The 23,820-nt window shown below is 35.1% G+C and overlaps 2 protein-coding genes across 5 annotated transcripts; both read left to right on the forward strand.

Annotated features, from left to right (window-relative positions):
• The first annotated feature begins 1,481 nt into the window (after positions 1–1,481).
• On the forward strand, positions 1,482–6,048 carry LOC142615256 (ankyrin repeat-containing protein BDA1-like). Its single transcript, XM_075787990.1, has 3 exons — positions 1,482–1,655; positions 3,792–4,481; positions 4,885–6,048. The coding sequence occupies exons 1-3, from the start codon at positions 1,542–1,544 to the stop codon at positions 5,674–5,676; spliced, it is 1,596 nt and encodes a 531-aa protein (XP_075644105.1). The 5' UTR covers positions 1,482–1,541; the 3' UTR covers positions 5,677–6,048.
• Positions 6,049–13,256: 7,208 nt separating this feature from the next.
• Positions 13,257–20,190, forward strand: LOC142615326 (callose synthase 2-like). 4 transcript variants are annotated; one of them, XM_075788063.1, is made up of 13 exons: positions 13,257–13,394; positions 13,776–14,001; positions 15,059–15,159; positions 16,855–16,979; positions 17,081–17,156; positions 17,352–17,462; positions 17,548–17,664; positions 17,747–17,839; positions 17,933–18,024; positions 18,203–18,329; positions 19,537–19,674; positions 19,771–19,844; positions 19,930–20,190. In XM_075788063.1, the coding sequence occupies exons 2-13, from the start codon at positions 13,818–13,820 to the stop codon at positions 20,069–20,071; spliced, it is 1,380 nt and encodes a 459-aa protein (XP_075644178.1). In that variant the 5' UTR covers positions 13,257–13,394; positions 13,776–13,817; the 3' UTR covers positions 20,072–20,190. The 4 variants fall into 4 exon arrangements, with proteins under 4 accessions (XP_075644178.1, XP_075644180.1, XP_075644181.1 ...); XM_075788065.1 differs by having other exon boundaries at positions 19,537–19,644; XM_075788066.1 differs by having other exon boundaries at positions 17,933–17,988.
• The last annotated feature ends 3,630 nt before the right edge of the window (positions 20,191–23,820 follow it).

A 23,820-nucleotide genomic window follows, 5' to 3' on the forward strand; every position in this document is an offset into this window, starting at 1 on the left:
ATTTCTTTATAATTTATATATTGTGTTAGTTTTAATGAATTTTTTCTCAAGTTTTCAAAGGATGGACTTTAGATAAGATATTCAACTTTTATATGCCAAGCATTGATTATAAGTCTTGTACATAGAACAAATAGAGATAAGAAATTAAGAATATGGTCCATTTTGGTTGGCCTTAGCTTGATTTGTCTAGACATCATTTTCCTTGATTATTACTTGTATACAAAATTTCAGAAACATTAAATTGGAATAGGTCCCTTACTAACCTAACCAATTGGAATTGGATGAAGTTTCTTCCCATTCACACTAAACGCTGTGTACACTCCAAATTTTTTCTGTATCTCATAATGATACGTTGTTGATAGGTATCATTCAAGTCCAACATGATTGCGAGTTGTAATTGAGACTAAGGCCCAGAAACTTTAATATTCAATACTTTGCGAGAAAAATTAAACACTCATTTGATGTAATAGGAGACTATGAAATTTGACATTGTATACTCCGGGATTTGTTCTTGATGTTGTGAAATTGCTGTAGGTACTAAAAACTCTAGGTTGATTAGTTGGCAATTCATGTTCTTTAATCGTGAAAAGTCTACAATGAAAAACTTTTGTATTCCTACAACAAATGTTTTGGAGAGAAAATCGTTAGCCCCCTCATCCCATTGGGACCCTTCTATTTATACAAAGGAAAAATTGTCCAATATTCCTAAGTGTGACTTAGTTACATGGAATTTTTGTGCAAATGTGCTTAAATTTCTTTTAAAAATTTAGTTATAATTTTAAACTCTAATTTTGTGATTTTTATATGATTTTATGTGTTTTTAAATAATCTAAATACTATTTTAGTTTGTGCAAATTATAGAACATAGAATCGGTAATTTAGCAACATAGGCATAGGAGAAGGCATGTAGTGGTTTAGGAAGAGTAGACATTTAGTTATAAGGGAAGAGGAGTAGGCATAAACATGATGGAGGAATAAGGAAAACAAAGAGTTTTTGATGATTAACACCCCTCTATCTTATCCATTAGTCTTATTTATTACTAATTAAAATCTGTGGAGTTATTAAATAACTGATGTGGCATCTAATAAATGTAATAAATTAAAAATGATGTATTTTATTTATAAAAAAAATCAATTATTTTTTTAAAGAGATTGTCACTTGACAAAATTTCGTGCCCTTCCACGTAAAGTCTCTGCTTTTATATATATATTGATTAGTGGATAGAAGTCAAGATGGTGGGTGGAATTGTGGAAAGACATGATTGATGCTGAGTCTTCAATTGTGTCGTGAGCGTAAACTTAAAGGAAGTGTTAAGTTACTATAAAATTTATTTATTAAATAAAAATTACAAATTGATATGTGATAAGTCAATTGGTGTTCAAATGACTTATATTTCCATTTGTAAAAGCTATGTTGTAAAACTTTTAATATCCCGATTACCGATCATCACTAGCAAGTAGTTGATTCAAGGATCCAAGAAAGCAGTAGATTAGTCCAGGTCAAAGGTGAGACTAGTAGAGCACATGGCTTGTATAAATCAATGAGAAAGGCCAAGGGTTCTCACTTCTGGCAGAACCCTTTAAAGGTAGACAAACTGAAAGAAAAAGAAGGAGAAGAAGAAGCGGAAGGAGGAAGCGAACTACAGGAACCTAAGGTAAAATTTCTGTTGCATTTTTCTTCTTCTTTATATTTTTATATTGTTAGAGTTGTGTTTATTACACACGAATTGTTATACACAATTTTACACAAATTAAAAATCATGACTTTAAGTCACAATTTTAATTAAAAACTGAGATGTATGTAAAATTGTGTGTAAGAACTTATGTGCAACAAGTATTACCCATCACAACTACATCTTACCACCTACCATCAATTATTTTTATTTTTTTTATAAAATCATCACTAAAAGTGAGTTTTTTTTTTTTGCATTTTTTTCTTCACTTTTAAGTTTTTTGGAAAATATTAAACTATTACAAATTTGAATACAAAATACTCAAAAACTAAAATGACAATGAATATAATGAATGGCACATCAACATCAGATGAATAAAACTATAGACACAAACAATTTTACAACATTTTTACAAACTAGTGATGTTACAAATTTTTATTGGTTCTCATTGTGCCCATTATCAACATCACTTTTTCACTCAAGGGCGGCTTAATACATTTGGGGTCTAAGGAGAAAACTGAAATTGAGGCCTTTATATGTTTAAATATAACTTTTCATAAAATAAAATATTATTTAATTTCTATTATCTTTTTTTAAGTGCAAAATTATTATTGATTAACATGAACCATGTAGAATTGTTTTTTTATAAATTCTATAAACACATAAAATTTACAAAAATGTTCACACCTGTTGATGTGGTAGATTGATAATGATAAATAAGAAAGTGATGTTAGTGGAGGACCTAGGTGAGAACTAGTAAAAGGTTGCCAACTTAACAATTGTGAAAAATGTTGTAAAATTTTTGTGTGTATTGCTCTTTTTTTTACAAATCTTAGGTATTAAATGGTAATGGTTATTGGTTTTAATTTGAACCCACAACCGAAATTATTTTTTTGTCGTCACTTACCGTCTGTAACAACTTGTTACCTAGGATTTGTTGTAAAAATGTTATGGATGTATTATTTCTCTCTTTTTTCTTGTTTTTCATTTGATAAAAAATATTGTTTTATTTGTTGGCTAACTTTTGGGCTTAATTAATTAAAGAAATAATCATATTGGTTAAAATTTGAGGGCCTTTATTCTACTTGGAGTCTTAGGCGACCGCATCAATTACTTATATAGTAAAGTTGGCACTGTTTCCATTTATCAATAATCACTCACTACTTCAGTTATATATAAATGTTTTTGTAAAAATGTCTATAGTTTTAGCATTTTCCATATTAGATTAGATAAATTCCTTCTTACTTTTTTGCTTCATGATTAAAAAGTTGATACATCATTTGTTAGATCTCTTGTAAAATTAATAAATACCATTAATATCTCTCATATATTTAAGTATAAAGTTTGGTTAAAAACTTAGTTATAGTCAATAACTATAAAGTCAGCTGTACTTCACTCAAGGATTTGGATCAGGTGCTTGCTAGGGTATTGCACCCAGTGCAATTACCCCATCTTGACTCACAAATTGTTTTTACAACCTTCACTTTTTTACTTTTTTGCACTTTATTTATTCAATGGTTGAGATTGAAAATTGTTTTTTTCAACTCTCGATCTCAACTATTGAGAGCTACTGCATCAGGTGCAATGCTTTAGGAATTGCACCTGATCTTAATCCCTCCACTCAATATTTTTTATTGGATATAAATTCTAACAAATATATCATTAGATTACATTTTTTTTTATTATATCCTCCATGCTTAAAAAATTTCCATAAAATCAAAGATTAACAATCCTGTCATATCATATGTTTAAATTTGTAGTTTTTGTAATATAAAATTATGCATAAAAAACAAGTTTATAGGTCAAATAGTAAATAACATTCAATTGACACGAAATTTGACATGCGTATTAAGAATATAAAGAACAGGCAATCTGACAGCTAGATTTTCAAAACATGTAATCAATAAAGGATAAAATTCCTTTTCTAAGTGTACAGGCTACTTCTTTTAATGTATAAATAAATGTTATTTTATAATGACATGTAAATTGAAAATATTTAATTGTAGTCATATTTAATTACTCCATCCCCTTAGGTTTAGAGGAATGACACCTCACCTCAAATTTAAAGGGAAAAAAGTAATTAGGATGAAGTGCTAATATTGGTTTTGTTGTATGCAGCACCTACTAATTCAAGTCACAAATTCAAGTCACACATCAAGAAGTTCAAGCCAAGAAAAACCCCGGCTTAATATATCAGCCATCTTTAAAATGGATGAGAGGATGAAGCGGCTTGCTGAAAATGGAGATATTAATGCCTTTTACCAATTAATTAGAGAGGATGAAAAACTTTTGGAGCATATCGATGAGAGAACATTTGCTGATACTCCTTTACACATGGCTGCATCTGCTGGGCAAATCCCATTTGCCATGGAGATGATGGGTTTAAAGCCCTCATTTGCTCGGAAACTAAATCAAAATGGGTTTAGCCCTATTCACCTCGCTCTACAAAATGGACATACTGAGCTGCTGTGTCGACTTCTACAAATTGATGGGGACCTTGTTCATGTCAAAGGAAGGGAGCGTCTCACTCCTTTGCATCACATAGTAGAAAGTGGTGAACACCTTGATCTATTGGAAGAATTTTTATTGGTCTGTCCTGATTCAGTTGTAGATGTGACAGGGCGAAACGAGACTACGTTGCATATTGCCCTTAAATATAATAGACTTGAGGTTTTTAAATTCTTAGTGACATGGCTTGGATTAAATGTTTATAAAAATGCTAAATCATATCAAAGAACAGTCCTGAATTGGAAGGATGATGAAGGGAATACTGTGTTGCACGTTGCAGTATCAAAAAATCAATCCCAGGCAAGTTCTCTCCAATAACATCTACTAAGTATTATATTAGCAAAAAGAAAACATCTACTAAGTATTAACAAAATATAAATAAATAAAACATATAAAATAACCAACCATGAATAGTCTACATCACCATTTTATTTTTTGAACCAAAACTCATTTTTGGGGTCAAGTAAATTTCTTTCTACTTTTTTCCCAAAATTTAAAATATACTTTAAAATGTTTAAAATTTTAGAGAGTGGTGGCCTCCCTCGGTCTATGTACAGTTCTGTAACTGGCGTAATATATAAAAAAATTATCTTTATCTTCTAATGATTAAGTGGCTTTGCAATTGCATGTAATACATTATGATCATTTTTTTCTTATAAGAAACTTATGCAAGGACGAGACTTGACTGATTTACATTATGCAGGCTGTGAAGCACTTACTTGCTTGGGGTTACAAATTTGTTGATGTAAACCATAAGAATTTAGAGGGTGAAACAGCATGGGATATCTTGCAAGGGAAGACACAAGTAGAGAACGGAGAGATTCGGGATCTGCTACGCCGTGCTAAAGCTAAATCGGGTTCATCTCTTTCTACATCTAATAGGTATGCAAAGTACCAAAGGCTGCCAGTATCAAGTTGTTTTCAGTTTTTGAAAACGGATTTTAAACGTGAAGTAAGGAAATTATCAGAAGAAAGGCGCAGTTTGCTTCTGGTGGTTGCAGTACTGCTTGTAACAGTCAGCTATCAAGCGGTACTCAGTCCTCCGGGTGGACTTTGGCAAGATAATAGTATGTGCAATACCACTGAAGTAGGGAGTAGTCCTGATGGAACCATTGATCAATCCAATATAACATTACCGAAACTTAAGGCTGGTTTTATTAGCAACAATATCAACAATAAAACTCCGGTCAATACCACAGCCGAGTGTGAACACAGAGCAGGGACAGCCATTGCTTTCGAAGATGGCCTTTTTCCGGTGTTCCTCGTTTGTAATGCTATCACATTTCTGATCTCAAACTCGTTAATTATTTTCCTTGTTCCAAATGGGTACATGAAGGTTCTGTTCTTCACACTCAATGTCACCCTCTGTTTTAGCTATTCTTATGCACTCCTCGCCATAGCCGGTGATCCATATAGGGCATATACGGCGGGTATTTTGACAGCTATTTCGGCCTTGTTTATTTTCGTAGCACTGCTTTTTTCCTGGAAGCAATGATCAGACTCAGGGACAGCCATTGGTTTGGAAGGAAGCCCTTTTCTGATATTCTTGATTTACAGTAATTGTTCTCCTCATTCCAGATGTTGCCTACTTCTTCTGGTTTTGTTATTTTTGTTCCCAGGCTCCGAATTGGTTGAATTTTCCGACTTTGGAAAGAGTCAGGCTAAGTGGTTTGTGGATTCAATCATGGGAGAAGAAATGACGGAATAAAAAAAAATAGCCGACTTTGGAGCTGTATGCATCTGTAATGTATGTTAATTTTTATTTTCTGTTTCTTTGATACTAAAATTTAGTCTATGTTTCTATGGGCATTGTTGTAGTACTTAATATATATAGCAATAAAGCAGTGTGATTGCCTAGCATTACTTAATTTTTGAGTTTATAATCAAATTTCTAAGAGTGTTTGGTTCTGAAAGCTCAGTATATCATTGGGTGCTTAAATTTCAATAAGATCATGTTTTGGAAGCATACTATCATGTCCATGAAACAATGGTCATAGTTATATTATTTGCAATATTAGAGTGAAGCTTTTAGAAAAGAATAAACTCTACTTTGAATAAGAATAAGGTAAAACACCGTTGGCCTGGTCATAATACACAGAATTATGATTGATTTCAACCTCTAATAAGTATCCATAAACGTCTATTCTTCAAAACAAGTGACAAACAGAACAAATAGTAATTGTCACTTGTTTGTAGGGTGATCATTAGATGGAACATAGTAGAATTGGAGGGAGCCCTGGAAAAGATGATGAAGAAGATCACAATCAATATTGTTATGCTTGACTCATCTAGAGCATAATATTCAGCCTCAGCAAACGTAGGTTGACTGAAAATCCCACCTAGGATGACCGAAAATCAGGTTCAAATGTTGAATTGTAGAGGAAAGGACAAGGAGGTGTAGAAATCACATGAATGCCTTCTAGCATATGAATGACTTCCCTCATGGAAGGCCTTGATGATGGCACATCCTGGATACACAAAATTGCCACCATCACTAATTTCTTCACCCACTTCAGATCACTAAGAGCCTCCTCATCATTTTCCACCAATCTTTCCACTTTACCTTGATAGTAACATTCACAAGCCCATTCCGTTAGAATTGTTGCCCTCTCCATCTCAATTTCTGCACATCTCTTACAACAAGTGATCTCCAACAACATGACTTAGAAACTATAAACATCCACCTTTATTGTGACGGGTGTGTTCCTGAACCACTCTAGTGCAATATAGCCTTTAGTCCCCCTAATGCTAGTGAGAGTTCAGAATAGGCTTTATGTCCCAATGAATGATTTGGGTGTTACATTCTTCATGCAAGTACATTAGTCCTCTAGCAACTCTTGATGCAGTCTGCGTTTTTTGTTGCCAAATAAACTTGTACACAGTCACCATCTTTTCTAGATTCTTTGAGTGTTATGACTTGATGCTAATTCCCCTTTATAAACGTAGGCAAAAGAACCCTTACCTAATTCTTCTTTGAACCCACCAGTGATTTCTTCAAGACCTTTATATGTAAATGTTACATGTGGCTTGTTTTTTGGTCCACTGATAAGTGACCGAGTCCTAGGAGGACTTTTGTTATTTGATTACTTTCAAATCTTTACCAAACGGTATTAGGAAATCCAATTTCAACTTGGGCTCTATCACATGAGGTTTATGCTTTTATATTCTAGCACGTAACCCATGCAAATGCATAAATGTATTTAAAATTAAACATAATTTTTCTTATAAAAATATAAATAATTAGTGAAATTATTTTAAAAAATAGCATGAACACATGCATACTTATGAGCCTAATTTTTATTATAAAAATATAAATAATTAGTAAATTTTTTTAAAATAAATGTAAACGTAATTAGTCACATATTAAAATTCTTACCTAAATTTAATGCTAATTATGATTTTTTTTATAAAATTTTTAATAAGATAGAACATGTGGTGATTTTTATTGAGTATATGTGATTGATTTTTTTTTATTTATAAATTTTATAGTTCATTAATATTAGTTTTTTAGTATTTTGCACTCATTAACTCACTTGGCACAAAGATTAAAAAACTTAGGTGGACATATGGCACAAGTTTAAGTGGATAATTATGATATGATCCCCACATAAATTTAGATATATTGCACAAAATTGAATTCTAATATCAAATTCTAATTGAACTTTTTCTCTAAGTTTTGCCTATATATATATATATTGATTAATAGGTAAAGCTAAGAGAAAATTTAATTAGATTTCAAATTGGAATTCAATTAGAGTTTAATTATGCGCCATGTATCTCATCTAATGTAAGTTTTTTTTTTTTTTTTTTTTTTTTAAATTTGTGTCAACTAAGTTAATTTAATGTAAAAAACGAGGAGTTCAATATAAATAGATCACAAAAAACCTAATTATATATATATATATATATATATGTATATATAACCAATGCTTAGATAAAATTTAATTAGATTTGTAGGGACAAGATTTTCAGATCAAGCCCAAAATGTAAGGGATCTTGGTCCAGTGAACTTAGAATAATAAATTTGTAGAGAGTGGGTCAAAGAGCTAGGCTTTAGTGCATGGATAACAGTTAATACGGTTTTGGATGATGAGCCAACAAGATTTGAACTCAGTTTGTGCTAGAAAATTTGTTCTCGGCATAGTCCGAGAAACTCTATTTTAGTATATATTGGATAACAATGGTTATAGGAGTTGTTAAAATTGCTACAGTGCTTTCTCTTCCATTTTTTCCATCCTCTTTTCATGAAGGGTCTTTTCCATTGTATAGTTCCTTTTAGATGATCTTAATCCTACACTTGTTAGTCTTTTAAACCACCACTTGAGTGTTTGTCCCATTAGACACCCTTTTTGGCCTTCTGTAAGTTGTGGTTGCCGAGGTAGCACTGTTCAAGGGTCCTTTCCACATAAATGCAGTCAGAAAGTTAGTTGCAGGGCATTCAATGCAGTGTAACAGCTTTCCTTTAGATATTTTTGAGTCCTTATCCCTCTTGTACATTCATGATGCTCATCCCTATCATTAAGGCTTTCTAGAAGGTCACTTTGATCATTAGGATCTATACCCGATCTGCGTTTAGCTTATTCGAGGAGATATTCCTCCTCGGACTCGGACTACTCACAATCTTGGTCAAAACCCCACACTCTCGGCCGAAGCCCAAGACCCCACAATAGCCCCTTAAAACTCCAGTTTTTTCCTCTCATCCAAGGAAAAAAGTTGGGTTTTGAATTCTTAAAAGTTAATTATGCTTTGATCCTTTGATCTACACCCGGGTGAGTGCCGTTTCACGCGCCCCATATTTGTACTGTAAATTGCTCCTTTCAAAACTACCAATCTGAGGATTTGGTTATAATCTTGGGCCTGTCTTGACACTCAATGAGAAAAAACTTGATATCATGGAATGTTAATTCCCCAAAGTATGTGGTCTGAGGAGCTATGCACAACTAAGGTTTCATTTAAATATTTTGAAAGTTGTCATGGAGTGTTAACTTTCCCACATTATCTGGTCCAAGGACTGAGGCGTGATTGAGTTATAGTTTAAACACTTGAAGAGAGATGTCATGGAATGTTAACTTTCCCACATCATTTGGTCCGAAAACCGAGGCATAATTGAGTTATAGTTTAAATACTTGAAGAGAGGCGTCATAGAGTGTTAACTTTTCCACATCATCTGGTCCGAGGACCGAGGCATGATTAAGTTGTAGTTTAAACACTTCCAAAGTTGCCAGTGTTAAGGTTCTGTTTAACCACTTTTAAAGATGTTAGTGTGTGTTAATTTTCCCAAAGCAGGAGGTCTGAGGACCCGGCATAACTAAGGTTTTGTTTAACCACTTTTAAATATGCCAGTGTTTGTTAATTTCCCAAAAGTAAGAGGTTTGAGGACCCGGTATAGCTAAGTATCTGTTTAACCACTTCAAAAGATGCCAGTGTGTGTTAATTTTCTCAAAGCAGGAGGCCCGAGGACCCGGCATAGTTAAGGTTCTGTTTAACCGCTTTTAAAGATGCCAGTGTATGTTAATTTCTCCAAAACAAGAGGTCCGAAGACCCAGCATAGCTAAGGTTCTGTTTAATCACTTTTAAAGATGCCAGTGTGTGTTAATTTCCCCAAAGAAAGAGGTCCGAGGACCCGGCATAGCTAAGGTTCTGTTTAACCACTTTTAAAGATGCCAGTGTGTGTTAATTTCCCTAAAGAAGGAGGTTCGAGGACCCGACATAGCTAAGGTTCTATTTAACCATTTTTAAAGATACTAGTGTGTGTTAATTTCCCCAAAGCAGAAGGTCCGAGGACCCGGCATAACTAAGGTTCTGTTTAACCACTTTTAAAGATACCATTGTGTGTTAATTTTCCCAAAGCAGCAGGTCCGAGAACCCAGCATAGCTAAGGTTCTGTTTAACCACTTTTAAAGATGCCAGTGTGTGTTAATTTCCCCAAAGTAGGAGGTCTAAGGACCCGGCATAGCTAAGGTTCTGTTTAGCCACTTTTAAAGATGCTAGTGCGTGTTAATTTCCCCTAAAGCAGGAGGTTTGAGGACCCGGTATAGTTAAGGTTCTGTTTAACCACTTTTAAAGATCAGAAGATATCAATATATACATTCAAGAACGAGCCCCACCGCAGAACCCCTCTGAATTGCTCATGTGTTGCTGCCACTTCCTCTAATGGAGGTTCAGTGAACTCAGCCACTAGATTTGTGAGGACCTGGCTCTTGACAGAGATACGAGGCATGTACTTGATGTCAGAAGCCCCTAAAATTGTGCCCCATTTAGCAATCCTCCCCATATAATCCGCACTTAGTAGTATAGACCTGAGCGGAAGCTAAGTTAGGACAACAACTGTGTGTGCCTCATGTAGTGACTTGCTCATATAGTAAACTAGCCACCATAATGGCTTTCCCTAAGGACTCCTACCAATGGGGGCCTGATGCTACCACATTTAACCGTTGCACTCACTATCACACAAGCTCTTCCCACAAACGGCGCCAATTGTAAGAACAAGATTTTTAGACCAAGCCCAAAATGTAAGGGATCTTGGCCCAATGAACCCAATACAATAAATATGTAGAGAGTGGGTCAAAGAGCTAGATTTTAGTGCATGGATAACAGTTAATATAGTTTTGAATGATAAGCCAACAAGATTTGAACCCAGTTTGTGCGAGAAAGTTTGTCCTCGGCACAGTCCGAGGAGTTCTGTTCTAGTATATATTGAATGACAATAGTTACAGGAGTTGTTGAGATTGCTACAGTGCTTTCTCTTCCCCTTTTTCCATCATCTTTTCATGAAGGGCCTCTTCCATTATATAATTCATTTTGGATGATCTTAATCTTACACATGTTGATTTTTTGAGCCACCACTTGAGTGGTTGTCCCATCAAATACCCTTTCTAGCCTTCTGTGAGTTGTGGTTGCCGAGGTAGCACTGTTCAGGAGTCTTTTCCACATAAATGCAGTCAGAAAGTTAGTTGTAAGGCATTCAATGTGGTGTAGCAGCTTTCCCTTAGATATTTTTGAGTTATTATCCCTCTTATACGTTCATAATGCTCATCCTTATCATTAGGACTTCCTGGAATGTCACTTTGATCATTATGATCTATACCAGATCTACGTTTAGCTTATCCGATGAGATATTCCTCCTCAAACTCAGACTACTCATGATCTTGGTCAAAGCCCCATGCTCTTGGCTGAAGCTCAAGACCCCATAAGATTCAAAATTGAATATTGCTTTTGTTGGCTTTACATACAAATTAAATTATTTAGATTTTTGTTGTTATTTTTTCTCTAAACTATAATGAACATATTTTTATACTGTTTCCATTCAAATATTTTTATGCTAAGATCTTGAATGTAACAACTTGTTATTGAAATGAAGGATCTCATGCAACTATTCCCATTCAATTTATGAGATACTATTGGACCAATTTATTCTTTTATTATATGTTGTATTTAATAGAATTTCAAGGATAGTGATTGTGATTAGATATTATATATGTAGCTTTTCAAAAGTCATTGAAAGAAAAAAAAAAGATAATACTACACATTTAAAGACATAAAATTGCTCCTACATCTAGCTTTTTATTATTGTTCAAATTTTTGTAAAATGTTACATTGTTCTTAAATTTTAAAGAGCACTATAGTGTTTTGTATTGGCTATTTTTTAATTTCACCCTCTCTCTCTCTCTCTCTCTCTCTCTCTCTCTCTCTCTCATGCATAGTGGTCAATCTAGTCATAAGTTGATGTCTTCAATGATGGCAAATTTGGATATAGGGCGTTGTGATGGTGGTTGTTAAGCGCATCTCCAATAGGCTCTCTAAAGCCAATTATGGAGAGCAAACATTAAAAAAAAAAAAAATTTAAAAAAAACCTGCAACATCTTCTCTATCTTTTTTTTTTTTTTTTTAAGATTTGCTACGGTAACTCTCCAAACATAGAAAGCATTGTAGCAATTACTCTAACACCTCTAAACAATATTCTCCCTTAAAATAATACCGGTTGAATAAAAAAAGAGACTTTTTTCTCTTTCCTCCATTTCTATTTCTTTTTCACTCTCTCTCTCTCTCTCTTCCTTCTCTTTAGAAAAAAACTTTCTATTTGCTTCTCGTCAGAAAACAATGGTGAAGCACAAAATTGACGGAGCTCTCAATTAAAATACAAACTCAAATCACAATTTTAAAACTAATCAAATTAGAACAAAAAAAAAAAAAAAGAGCAAAGTTGACCCATCTGAGCCTCGGTGGGGAGGAGGACCTGCGGTGGTGGGAGGAGAAAAAAGGTTGTCATCTAACATTTGTCATCCGCCGACGATGTGAGAGAGAAAGAAAGAGAGACAGAGCTTCTTGAATACTCTGGAGTAGATGAAGTGCTAGAGAAGAAAAGAAAAAAGAAAAGTGAAGATAGCTCCAGACAAAATGCTAGAGAAGAAAAGAAAATTGCTCCAGACAAAATATAAAAGAAAAGTGTAGATAGAGATAAGGGAAAAAGAAGAAGAAAAGAAACGTGTGGATATACAGAAAAAGCCTAAGTGGTAATATATGCGATGATGGTTATATGCACGAGCCCTTCTAAAAGAAAAAGAAAAGTGTTGCAACCAATTAACAAAAGTATCTTTCTCCCTCCGATTGGGTTATCCAATTTCAGACCATCACAGCACGTTGCCAAGCTGAGAAGAAACCCGAAAAAGAAACTTTTAAATGACTTGGCAGCATGTGGCGATTGGACTATTAATTAAAAGTTAAAACCCATGAAACAGAGCAATTTGACTTTCGACGTGTAATGTTATAATATTTGCTTCCGCATCTTCTGATTCTGCGTTGCCATTTCCTTCTTCCTTCTTAGCCGCTAAGTCACTCAACAACCTCTCTCTATATCTCTGTTGCTTTTGATATATATATTTATATATGTAAGTTTCCACTCTCTCTCCTTGTTTATGGTGTACCCTGTACTATTTTTTTATTAACAGTGAAGTGTTTGCATGTTTAAAGCTATATATATTTTTTGTTGACTTAAAAGTCCTCTGCAGCTGGGACACTCTTCCTTCTTCCACTTCATTTCAATTTACTTCTGTTCCTATTTTTCTTCGAAACCCACTTCTTCAAATTTGAAGATTTTCTCTTTTGCTTCTTTGGTTTTCTGTCTAAGACACAGTTCTCTGTGTATATCTGTGCCTGAGTAACTGAACAAATGCTTCAACTATTTTGAGAGGTTCATATAATGGCCTAGTTGAGGTATGTTTTGCATTTGGATTTGCAAAATATGTTTTTATTAGACTTCATTATTCTTTTGTTTCTGTACTTCGTTATTACAGAAAAGAAACAATACTGTTAGTATTTCACTTTGTTTGATACTAAGGAAGTGAACCAAAAGAATAGTAGGTAACTAGATAAACAGTTTTTGCCTCCTGTGTCTTTTGATGTTTTTTAATATCTTGAATTTGGGGGGAAAAAAGGTAGTCAAATATTGAGTTATGAATCAGTTGGGTGAAATTTTTTTTGGAATTTAAGGGGCCTATACTTTATATATAGTGAAATTGTGGCAGACCTATAATTTGGATTCAAAGTGATGAGTTTGATGGGCGTTTCTCTATTTTGCTTGATTGGTTTTGACAGGTAAACAAGGTGGCTTGAGTTGATATTTGTTGGGGTCTAGAGATGTCAAGTAGAAGGGGTTCTGATCAGCCACCGCCTAGGCGGATTTTGTCAACTCAGACTGCCGGAAACTTAGGAGAGCCAATCTTGGATAGTGAGGTGGTGCCTTCTTCCTTGGTCGAGATTGCTCCAAATCTTTGTGTGGCTAATGAAGTCAAGTCTAGCAACCCAAGAGTTGCTTATCTCTGTAAGTTGCAGTTCTATTTTATATGATTTGAATAGTATATATGCGTGCATGCTTTGTGTATGTTTTCATACCTGATTAAGTATCCCTTTTGATCCACTAGAATTAAGAAGTCAGTGGATTTAACATACTTTAAACTATGTTGATTTATACTTTGCTTTGATCTGTATCCAAAAAAGTGAGAGAAAAAAACTTGCTTTGATCAGTTAGCTGTATATATGATGTAGATATCAGGTCTTCCATTGTTTTCTGGAGGTAGAACTTATGTTGGAACCAAAATTCACCATCAACAGTATCACATGATTAATTCTCTAAAATCAAACTGACAACTCTCATGATCAGTACAAACATAAAGACACTCAAAACTCTTATGAACGTAAACTAACCCAGATCCCATTACATCCAAAGTAAACTTTCAATATCAATTAAGAAACTCACAAAGTAGACACTCACTATCCCAAAAGTACAATACATCCAATGATGCTCTCTCATTCACACAATTATTTGAAGAAACCCACTCTATGTTCTTCAAAGAGTCTTTTCCTCTCCCAATGTGGGAGGAGCCTTTATCACCACTGTATATATAAAACTTCACTACATATTCCTTGGCAGAGTATGAATACCTCCCATAGTTAACAATGAATACTAAATTACTTTCTTAACAAGGCATAGACTTTAATCCCACACTAAGAAAATTCAAACCAAGTCAAGTTAGGAATTTGAGGCAAATTCTAACTAAAACTTCACCAAGCATTTGGTATCAGTTTGTAGGAAGTACTGGTCTTTTATTTCTAACTCACACTTGTACTATTTATATGGTTTGTTCCATCATCAGTAACATTTGAGTTTGCTGTTCAATATCTAAGACATTCTTTTCTTCGTTGATTCTATTGTTTATCCTAACTAATAAATCACCACATTTGGTTTTGTCTATTTTTATATGTTATATTATGTCAAAATTTAACATGGTGTATATCTCTTAATGAATACAATGGGAGGCTTTCTGAACTCTGATATGTATCTGAACTCAAATGCATATTTTTGTCAATGCTGGAATTAGGTCGGTTTTTTGCCTTCGAAAAAGCTCTCAGACTAGATCCTACATCTAGTGGACGTGGTGTTCGCCAATTTAAAACTGCACTTCTTCAACGTCTAGAAAGGGTGAGCTTTAAAATCACTTGCTCATTAAGTCTACTTTTTCTTCTCTAGTAAGCAATATTGTTCTAGAAGGATCATGATCAAAGGTGTAACAATTTATAGAAAGAAAATTCATATACCTATCATGATTTGCGTTTTTTTTTAGTGAATTAGTAATTTCATTCAACCGAATGGAGAAATATAAGAGGAGAAACTGTAAGCACAGTACAAACATACTGGCAGTAAAAAAATTGCATACAGAAAAAAAAGGAATATGCCACGTACTATGGAAAAAATCTGTTTGGAATGGAATTTTTCACCTTTTTTCTTGTTTCAGAATGCAAATTCTTCATTTTTGTGCTTGCAGCAAGTATCAATCTAACAGCATTCAAAATGGTCTGCCAAACTTGTCTCACTATCTTCATCGAACACTTAATTAATATAGTCTGCCAAACTCTCTTGGTGAAATGATCACTCAGAAAGTAGGTGACAGCTGCTTTCCAGTTCATTCCTACAATCAGTGCAGAGAATGTCTCCTTTATAACTGCAATTAACCTGTTTAATCCCTGGTTGATAGCTTATTCCTGATTGCAAGTTAGTTTTTGAAGGAATGATTTGGAATAGATTTTGTAAACCATACCAACTTCCACCACGAAACAAAGGGGAATTTTGTTCTAAGTGCTTCCAAGTTGCAGTACATTAATATTTAGAATCCTTTGAAGGAAGCTAAGTAATTGAGTCTGCGGTACTCAAAACAACTTCATGTAGTCTGGTCTGAATAGACAGTGAGTGAATCCTCAGATCTAGCTAGGGGCCAACACGGCAACACCATTTATCATCTTGAAGTTAAAAAAAAATTTTACTGTCATTTTGTTTGCCATGTCACAGAGAGCTATATGGTCGTATTCATAATATATATATATATATATATATTGATAAGCAATGAACTTCATTGAAAAAAGAGAAAAAACAGAGGAAAAAAATTAGAACATGGTGGTCCATCAGGATGCCAAAAATCATGACAAAGGAAGATAGTATCTCCTTGTCCCACTGAGAATTTCAAAACATTTCTTGCTCTGTTCCTCAAGCTGAGGATCCTTTTCCATTTCCATGTGCTCTCTTGTGGGACTCTAACTACCCAAATGCTTATTGCTCTAAACCTTTACCCAAGCAACCATGATAGAACATGCCTGAGCAAAGAGACTCCATATATGTCTCATAACTGCAGCTGTATTATTCTACTCTTCCACCTTCCTCAAACTGCTAGGACCAAGTTAGAACTCAATTGAATCAAGAAACAAAGCAGGAAACTCGAGAATTGGAGTTTCGGACCCTAAGTGCTGATCAGCACTTAGCTTAGAAAAGACCTCACTCTAAACCAGAATTGGCTGTCAAACCAGACAACATTTCAAACTGGTCTTGTACCTGCTTAATAGTCTCAATGGTGATTTGGTATTTTTATCTCAGATATTGTTTTTGTGTGATGACTGACTTTAAATGATATACATGTTCAGTGCCTTCTATCTGCTTTCTCATTCTTCTTTTTTTTTTCCTTTGATTTTTCATTTTTCTTCCTTTTGGAGTAAAACTAATTTGCTCTACCTTAAAAAGTGTTCCATAATGTTTCAAGATGTCATTACCTTTTGGCTTTAATTCCCTACAATTTCTAATCAAGGGTTTCTCTGAGGAAATATTTATCCACTCTTATTCTATTTTCAGGAAAATGAAACGACATTGGCAGGAAGAGGGGCGAAGAGTGATGCTCAAGAAATGCAGAGATTTTATCAGGATTACTACAAAGAGTATATTCAAGCTTTGCAGAATGCTGCTGATAAACATGACCGGTTGGTTCTCTGAGAGAATTGATGTCTTGTTGATTACTTTCTTGGGGGTTGGCTCTAGTGCATTATATTTATTTGATATTGAGTTCATGTTCCTGACTCAGTGCCCAACTTACAAAAGCATGTCAAACTGCTTCTGTCCTATTTGAGGTTTTGAAGGCTATTAAAATGTCTAATGAGGTGAAACTGAATGCTTTTTACATCTTACTTCTGAATGATATCAAGTTATTGGGGCTTTTTGAAAAGAATACTTTTATTGTCCAAGAACCCTCATGTGCTGTGGTTGCATTTATATATACGGATGTAGTAATTATTTTCTTTTTTCTCTTTTGTTGTGGTAATTGGATGGTATTTCCCTTTTGATTTTTATTGTAGATTTTGCAAGCTCATGCTAAGGTCGAGGAGAATAAACAGTTATATAAGCCTTATAATATTCTTCCTCTTGATCCAGATAGTGAAAATCAGGCTATCATGAGATATCCTAAGGTTTGTTCCAGTTTTCTGTTGTGGAATAGTTGATTTTCCTTAGTTCCTGCACACTTGAGTTTGATTTTGAATTATTTATTTGCAGATTCAAGCTAGTGTTTCTGCACTTCGTAACATTAGGGGTTTGCCATGGCCAAAGGACCACCAGAAGAAAGTAAATGAAGACATCCTAGACTGGCTTCAGGCCATGTTTGGTTTTCAGGTGACTTGCCAAATTGTTTGTCGACAATTACTTGGTTTTTCAGGTTTAATCAGCAGGCTCCTCTCCATTTATTAATATACAGAAAGATAATGTTGAGAATCAAAGGGAGCACTTGATTCTGTTGCTTGCAAATGTGCACATAAGACAATTACCAAGGCCTGATCAGCAACCCAAGGTCTTATTTTTCTTAGATTGCTTGGGATTTTATTTTTACTTTCTGATCCAATCTTTAATTTTCCATAACATATGCTACTTTTTGCCTCTTTAGTTGGATGATCGTGCTCTGACAGAAGTGATGAAGAAACTTTTTAAAAACTACAAAAGGTGGTGCAAGTATTTGGATCGCAAAAGTAGCCTTTGGTGAGGCTTCCTATTTTTTATTTTTTATTTATCTCAAAAATATGTTTTATTTTGAAGTGCTAAGTGGATTAGCACTGTTTGTGTATTTCCTATTTTCTTTCATGCTAGTTGATGCTAAACGGTCAGGCACTCATGATTTGATATATTGCTCTTACTCTATGGCTTTTTTAATTGGCAGGTTACCAACAATTCAACAAGAAGTGCAGCAGCGAAAATTACTATACATGGGTTTATATCTTCTTATATGGGGAGAAGCTTCAAACTTGAGATTCATGCCGGAATGCCTCTGCTATATTTATCATCATGTATGTACAGTTCAAATTGTTCCTGAGCTTGCAATGAGAGAAAAAAGAATTAGCTTTCTTTTTCATTTCTTTAGGGCTCTAAATCGTAAGGAGATGTATGAGAGATTTAGATACTTGTGAGAATTAATTCAAGTGTGGGGATGTTGCATGGAAGTTGAAGGAACCAAAATATCACAAAATTACTTTTAATAATTCTTTCCTAGATATTATAAAGAGATTATAACTGAAAAGATATACATAATTTGTTTTTTCATTTGATTTTTGATGTGCTATAGCGAGTAGTTGGGAATGCCAAGGTCATGATGTGAAGGGCTACATGTTTGTTCCTATTTTCAATTTTATGATCTATTGGTAGGAGAGGTTTGGAAGATGTATGCAGGGTTGAATGGGCTGCAAGAATATGCAAGTCAACTCACTGACTTGGTGGTTTTTTTAAATTACTTTATACAATATGATAGAGGTGCCAACCTTGGTTTTTGTTGTTCTCATAGACTTCATAGGTAGTGTAATTTTGCAAGCTAAGGACTTACTAATAAATATATTAATCAGTAAGTAATATCTAGCTTGTTCAGTCTAAACATTTTGACGAGTATGTACTAATTATGTCCAAATATTTCTCCTCCTCCCCTTTTTAGGAAACAGAGATAGAGGTTTTTCTCTTAAAATAATAATTCCATAAATAAACCTTTACAGTTTATTCAAGTTATGAGATATTGACAAATTGTCAAGTGTCTAGTTATTAGAGGTTGGTAGGTTTAAAGTGTGCAGTGATATCATTGTAACAAGTATACCATTACAAATTTCTAAAACGTTGAACCATGGTGTATATTAGAATTTTCCATAAACTTATTTGTAGTACATCCTGGTGATTACCATGTTTCATACATTCTGCCTTACACTTAAACAATTTCTTTAGTTGAGTTGTGGAATTTCGGGTCTCAAACCAAAAAAAGAAAAAGAAGAATAGGTATGGAGTGGTTGAACTTTGACCAATTTATAAGATAAATTATGGATGTTCAGAATAAATTTTCATAGACTTGCTCTGAATTTTCAGGTTCTTATACATGTTTCATATTTATAGTTTTTATGAAATTTATTAACTTCTATGATATTTATAGTCTCATTGAATTGGTTACTATCATTGAAAATTGAGTATCTTGATTGATTTAAGTATAATTATTCAATTGTTGTACTCCAATCTTTATAGATGGCTTTTGAGTTGTATGGGATGCTGGATGGAAGAATTAGTCCAATGACTGGTGAGCCTGTAAAGCCAGTCTATGGTGGTGATGATGAGGCTTTTCTAAAGAAAGTGGTAACTCCAATATATGAGTCAATAGCAAAGGTGTTGGTTCTGCACGTTCTGTTGGGTCTATAAAAATGCATTTTGTTCTATTGATATTTGACTGCTTTGTCTTACCATTTACTTTGTGCTTTACAGGAAGCTAAAAGGAGCAGAGGAAAAGCAAAGCATTCTCAGTGGAGAAATTATGATGATTTAAATGAATACTTCTGGTACAATGGGTTTTATATTTTTTATTTTTTTTATATGAATTTCATATGTACAGATTATTAAATATTATGTTGGTGTGAATTGTAGGTCAGTTGATTGTTTTCGGCTAGGTTGGCCTATGCGTGCTGATGCTGATTTCTTTTGCCAACCTCTGGAAAAGCTTCGAGCTGACAAAAAGTTTGTATGTTGTAATTTTCGGTTATATGTTTCTTGTTTGTTAGTTTTCTAGTCTTGTTTATCTTTCTTTGAAACATATAAACCTAAATTTATTTCTTTTATTGATGAAGATTTTTTTTTTTTAATGAATCTTAACTTATTTCATTGTAAATTCATGAAATATTGTCCCTTGATGGAACAGGGAATTTTCCTACTCTATCTTAAACATTTTTTGTACGAAATATGCTTCAAAAGTATATCCATACATTCAGGGTATGTTTGGAATGGAGGGAGATGGAGAGAAGATGAGAGTAGAAATGTAAAAGTTGTGTCTTGAGGAGACGGCTTCATGCTCCTAGTTATATTTGTAATATTTGCCTCTTACATGTGGCTTATATTGCTGTCCATTACCTACATGTAAAGAGATACTACGGGTTTGTTTGAATATCGCTTATTGCTAAAGACTGAAAATTGAAAATATTATAGCAAAATAATTTTTAAATGTGTGAATAGTGCCATGAGACCCCGTTTTAAAGTTGATTTTGCCGTATTCCGTACCTGTGGGTCTTGTGAACAGTGCATGGGACGCACAGAAATGAAACGCAAACGCGCAACGCCAGGCCTAAAATGCTGTCCAAACTCACACTACCTAGGTGAGGAAGAGTTAGAGAAGAGAAATATAAGATTGGGGTAAATACTAAATAGGGAGGAATTAGATGTAACAAAAAGTAAAGGCTAGGTTACTGTAATTATTGAAATGAAAAGAGAGGGGATAAGGGAATTGAATCCGAGAAGAAAGAGCCAAAATCCAGGGTTTGGGAGAAAGATATAATGAAAGAGGATAGACAAGAGCAAAAAAGCCACTTGCTGCCCTAGGTTTTGCAGTAGAGCTTTAGTGGGATTAGAGAACCTTACAAGAACAAGTCCTGAACAAGTTTGAACTGGAGTTCAACAAATCAACAACAAACAGCTAGGAAACAGTAGTAAGTCAATTGTAACCAGATTAATTTGAGGAATTATTTAGATCAGGAGAGAGCTAGCACAAACTTAGCCAGATACTTAGTTCTTTTGTTCTTGTTGATCAAAATATTATGGGTGGTTCTCGCAACTTTTTTATTGAATTCAAAATTTTTCAATTGGTGGAAGAGGAAGGGGGACTGTATTTTTCTTTAAGAATTTTCAAACGGGGAAAATACTTCATGAAATCGATTTTTATGGGTAAGAATGCAGCACAATGGCTGATGAAGAACATAGAACACATTCTCATTGGGATTAGTCCCAAATAATTTTTTACTTTTAGAGAGGGTGATGTGGCTTATACTTTCCAACAGAGTTCCAACTCTTTTGGCCAGTTCATACTATTGACTGAATTCAAAGTTGGTAGGTCTAGAAGGTCTGTTGTTATTCCGAAGGGTAGAGCAAAGAATGGGTAGAGGGGTTTTGGGCTAGAACTAAGGAAGATGCTGGAACCTGAATACTATGTGAATGGTGGCTCTAATCATTCGAAATTTGTTGCTCAGCCTTATAAGGATAACTCAGGGATTTAAACGTCTAAAACTTTTGCTGAGATAGTGCATGGCCATTTGGCGCAGGTCAGGGGCAGAAATCGGCCACTACTGTTAAGCATCCATGATAAGAGGAAGTCACACTTAAGAGAAGATAGGGTGGTGGTGAAGCAAAACCCAAAAGGTGAACAGAGGGTGTTGAGCGAAAATCCGGCGGGCAAACCATGTCCAATGGCTCTTCGAGGAGGAGGAGATATGGGTTCTTGCTGTATTAATGTGGATTTTAATTTGGGTGAGATATATCCGGTAGGAAATAAAAAGAGATTTCCATCAAGATTTAGTTCAAATTCGAATAAATCTGCATATGGAAAAGAACGTGATCTGAGGAAGTCTTACTAGATAGGGAAGGGCTTGACTGTGGAGGTGAATGGAGAAGGAAAGAAACGTGTTGCATGGGATTGCAATAAAGGTGGATTTAATAGCTTTAAATGGGCCATAAGAGGTCAAAAGGAGCACATGGTGGGCTTAGGCACAGATTGTGACACACGGGTCAAGTAAAGCCAGTTGTGGGCTCAAACCCATGTTGTGACATAACCATGGGACTTCCACATTTACTAAACCCGGAGTTTATAGGCCTAATCAGGTTTGAAGTTGGTGAGAGTTCTTCCTTGGCTGACCTGAGACTGTTAACACACAAAGCCCACAAGCTCTAGAACAAGTCACGACATCTCTGTTGCTCAGACCGATGTGATGGGTCGACCTGCAGAGCTCGCAAGGGAGGTCGACAACTCTATTACAAGTGGGTTTCACACTGAAGAATCACCAATGACACCAGGTAAGGCCGATACAGTGCTTACTTACTCATTGGTGACGGTGATGAGCTCTGATTGTGCTCATGAGGTTTCTATTCCTCAGACCGAGGCGATGGGTCGACTCGCGAACTCATCGATGGAGGTCGCATGTCCTTTTTCTGACGGGTTTCGCGCCGATGAGCCTCTTACGACGTTGGGTAAAGCAGAAACAGAGAGTTATAGAGCATCAATGGGTCTTTTTCTGTCCAACTTTTTTCTGAGTTTATTGAAAGCTAGGATAGCAGATTTGGGTGTCCAAGATGGAGATGAAGGTGGTTGGGTTGATTTTGCAAGTGTTGCTCAGGGGATAGACACTCCTCATCAGGGTAACCAGTGAGTGGTTTCAGCAAACTGTGGTTATATTGAGGCAAGAGTATCGAAGGAGGGAGAAGCGGTTAGTGCAGACTTGGGGCTGGGTAATGTGGATAGTCCCTCCCCTTTGATGACTATCACTCCTTTAGGGTTGGCTGTGTCAACTGAGTCAAACAATGGTGGTGAGGTTTGGGGCTTGAAAATATTTTGGATATTTCTAATTGGGTGAAACATAGAATCTCTGGTTTTCGTAAATTGATGGGGCTTTCTCTGGGTTGACATGAGGAGATGTGTATTATGCTTTTACAAAGGCTTGAGAAGGAGATTGAGGCTGCCAATCTGCTACACAGAAAAGATGCAACCCACTGGAAAGCTGTGTCCAAGGACAAAGGGGAGAGGGAGTTGAGGATTTGATTTCCTCGGTTAACTATGATGGTAGATAGCCTTCTTTAACTGCAATACTAAGATTGCAGTAGGGAGTTAACAGTTTTTATGAAGTTGAAAATGGTGTCATGGAATATTCGTGGATTGAATGATTCACGGAAACGTTTGGTGGTTAGAAATTTACTACGAGAGTGATATTGTGATGTACTTTGCCTTCAAGAAACTAAGCTTGCTGGTATGGATAGACAGTTGGTTTGCAGCTTATGGAGTTGTCCTTATGTTGACTGGGTGGCTTTGGATGCGGATCAGATAGTTGGTGGGGTTTTGATGATGTGGGATAGGAGGGCTTTAGAAAAGTTGGAGGTAATGGTGGGTTACTTTTCCGTATCGGTTCGGTGGCAGGGTGTGGGGGATGGATTTATTTGGGCTTGTTCTGGGGTTTACGACCCAAATGATAATAACTTAAGGGGGTAGATGTGGGATAAGCTTATTGGAATTCAGCATCTTTAGGACGTTTTATGGTGTCACATAGGGGATGTTGTTCGTTTCCTAAGTGAATGGTTGGGGGGATCGCGCCTTACTCTAGCTATGGAGAATTTTTCTGAGTTCATTGAGGAGATTAATTTGATAGATTTGCCGTTAGAATGAGGGAGTTATACTTGGTCTAATGGCTCAGATCAGCCTTTAATGTCCAAGATAGATAGGGTTCTAGTTTCCCATGGTTGGGAGGATCGCTATCCCAATGTGATCTAGCGGGTCTTACCTCGTCC

Source organism: Castanea sativa, chromosome 11 (genome assembly GCF_040712315.1).
Source record: "Castanea sativa cultivar Marrone di Chiusa Pesio chromosome 11, ASM4071231v1".
Taxonomy (NCBI): domain Eukaryota; kingdom Viridiplantae; phylum Streptophyta; class Magnoliopsida; order Fagales; family Fagaceae; genus Castanea; species Castanea sativa.